The sequence below is a fragment of the Acyrthosiphon pisum genome, chromosome X (genome assembly GCF_005508785.2).
Source record: "Acyrthosiphon pisum isolate AL4f chromosome X, pea_aphid_22Mar2018_4r6ur, whole genome shotgun sequence".
In the NCBI taxonomy this organism is placed as follows: domain Eukaryota; kingdom Metazoa; phylum Arthropoda; class Insecta; order Hemiptera; family Aphididae; genus Acyrthosiphon; species Acyrthosiphon pisum.
The window spans coordinates 44,533,611-44,536,816 of NC_042493.1; the positions used below are offsets into that span (position 1 = coordinate 44,533,611).

Below are 3,206 nucleotides of genomic sequence, written 5' to 3' on the forward strand. Positions count from 1 at the left end.
TTCTTTAAATTAAATAAGTAAAAAAAAAAATTAAATCCATAAAATATAATGATTATTGTCAATAAAAAATTAATTAAGGGGCCTGCGTGTAAACTATTTTGCCCATCATAAACATATCTTACAGAAAATACTCACACCAGTGAATGATAAGATTTCAATATCTATTATTTAAAATACCATTTACAGGTGTACCGGATTTTGATTTACAAAACTCTATTTCTAACCACCGTAGATCATCAATTCATGGTTGGAAATACATTTTTTGGAGTTTGTCCTGGTACTGACTGAGGTCTTGTCACAATTTTTCAATTATATTGTCATACGAGTGGAGTATGACAATTATTGTCGTGTATAAATAATTTTTTCATGTGTTTTAGGTTATAGAATAAACATCTTACATCCTTCACCTCTTAATATGACTACTTACCAGTTTTGAAATAGACAATTTTGTTAGAGAATTCTGGTTGATCTAGACACATGTCAAATTTATCTTTCCTCATTAATCTCTTTTCAGACAAAAATAACACCCCTACAATCGTAGTTCTTGTTAGTTTCAAAGTCCCGTTACGCGTGCCCTAATATTTAATAATAATAATACTGTATTATCTTGCACCATTTGTTTTTATCCTTGACGACCTTAAATAAAACTTCAGTATCTTATCACCTAGCGACGTGCGTATAAACTGACACACATATCTGTACACAAACAACACAATATGGGTATTATAATTTAATACATTACAAACAGACGTCCACATGAACTACTGAACACGAAATTAACTTACACAATCGATTCGAGAACACGGACAAGTAATACACGTTAACATTAAATACACATTATAATACAGATCACGTGAACAAATCCAATTACACGAAACCGACATCATGGGCCGGAAAATATTGGGTTGTGACCCCGTCGCCAGATTCGAGATTCCCGGCAGCAATGACCCGACCTGCGCTGAGTGCTGCAAGATCACTGAATATGCCGTGGACCATACGGTCTTGGATTGCACGGAAGGCGCGAGTCCCCCGAAGAGTGTCCGGATGATGGGCTGCTATTTAGAACCCCGCCCAGTCGATGGGCACATCATGGACAAGAAAATTCTCGATTACACCAACTCGGGATCCAGGAGTCCGGGGCCGGCGGCTTACTGCGTGACGACCACGATCGGACCACGAGCCACCGATCCGTCGATCGAAAAGAACCCCGCGTACTCTATGTCGGGAAAGAAATCCAAAAACGTAAGTGATAAATACCCTCGGAACGGTATAATGATAAAACCTATATTACGCTACTCAGACAAACGAATCAATCTAATGTTCGACAGAAACATGCAGCTCTAAGCGTTCTTTTTTAACGAAAATAGATTCATACGATTTAAAACCAATGGTTTTGAAATTTTTGTAAAATCACCAGAATATGTACATGGTTTACAGAGGAAAAAATTATCTTTGTTAAAACGATTTTAAGTTCAATAATTTAATCCACTATTTTTTCATAATTTATTGAAAAATTAAAGGAAACATATATTTTACAAATTCACAGAAAAAAATGATTTGATCTTGGTAACAAAAAATGGCCACGATTAGCATGATAAATAATTTAAAAATGGATAATATTCTTCTCTAATATTTTCTATGACAATTTAGTAATTTTATTATTATCACATTTTACATTTAAACTTTTTTAGAAAAGTCTAAGTCCACGCGCCACTGGCATTTAATTTGTTACGTGCAATGCCGTCCAGGCTATAATAAAATACAGTTATGTATTGATATAATGTAATAAAACGAGTGCGAATAGCTCATTTTTTTAGGGGGACTAAGCCTCCCCCACCATAATATTATATATAATGCATAGTACTATGTACCTACTAACTTTTGAATTGAGGGACTTGGTAAAAATCTGCAGGAACCAAGTCCCCTTAACTCTCAAATGCCCAACATTTAAGCCAACGTGTAATAACTTATAACTAATAACGGTTTACCACACAGACGTGTGGGCTCGGCCCAGGACCGGCGTACGACACCGTCGGACTTAGCCGCGTGGGTAAACACCGAGTGCCGGGTGGCCCGTTCGGCCTGCGGGCGTTTGGCTCCGAATTGGCCTGCACCCCCAGCCCCGCTCAATACTGCCTTAAGTCAGAGCTTTTAAATATTGGCCATCGGATCGGACCAAGGCCTGGCGCGCGGACCGGCGATCGGTACTGCGGACCGGCACCGAACGCGTACAATCCGTCATGCTATGACTGTGGGCTGAAAACGTCGCTTGGACGGCGGTTGAAGCAGCCCAAGGTGTGTCCGACACCCGGCCCCGGACAGTACAAATTACCGCCAGCCGACTTGTATCTGCCTGGCCGGTTTTCGAACGGAAAAACGATTGGCAAGAGGTTTGCCAGCGGCTGCAAGCAAGTGACACCAGGCCCAGGCGCGTACGACGGAAAACCCGTGAAATGCTGCACCAGGTTCTCGTTCGGCAAAAGGTATCCGGACACGGTGCCCACATTTAGCGTCACTGCCGACAACCAACACTTCCGGTGTTGAACGCAGACTGAACCGAAATGCGTATCGTCTTGATAGATTAAAAAACAGCTACTATCACAGTGACAATTAATTGTTTTAAAAAATAAATATATTACACCGAAATGTAACATTATTCAACACTTTGTTTTATATTAAATTTCGACCTAAAAAGGGTATTACCATTGATTATGAACACTTTATTACAATATTGTTATTATTATTAGTGTTCATAATAAATGGCATTACACTTTTTTTATTTACAATCTATATTAATAAATACAATCATGGAGAAAGAAAAAAATGACAAGAGGAACGTGGCTAGAGGGAATATCCAGTGATATTACTCAGCAATATGTACAAAAGTAGTAATAACATAGTCTAGTCCAAGTTCAAGATTATATTATACTGTATAGCTAGGTGTAACACCTAGGTGTTAACTCCTCTATAGATGGTGTGACCTTTCGCCATCTCTAGCGATGGCGGCTCCGCTGTCTTGCCGAGTAGTACTGTAGTAGTAAGTTAGTTGTTGCAAAAAGGCGAGTAAGGCGAGTGGTCACCTGCACTGTCTTTGCGATGGACCAGAGCCTTTCTTCTTGAGTGATTTATGAGTATATTCAATAAAGTGTTTTTGTTAACTGTTGTTTGTTTGTTTATGTTGCTTCTCTTTACCTTAGAGGGAAGTC

At 39.1% G+C, this 3,206-nt stretch overlaps 1 protein-coding gene across 1 annotated transcript; it reads left to right on the forward strand.

Annotated features, from left to right (window-relative positions):
• Positions 1–638: 638 nt before the first annotated feature.
• LOC100568552 (outer dense fiber protein 3-like) lies at positions 639–2,663 on the forward strand. Its single transcript, XM_003241915.4, has 2 exons — positions 639–1,242; positions 1,996–2,663. Exons 1-2 carry the CDS (start codon positions 886–888, stop codon positions 2,542–2,544), a joined length of 906 nt encoding a protein of 301 aa, XP_003241963.1. The 5' UTR covers positions 639–885; the 3' UTR covers positions 2,545–2,663.
• Positions 2,664–3,206: the final 543 nt, after the last annotated feature.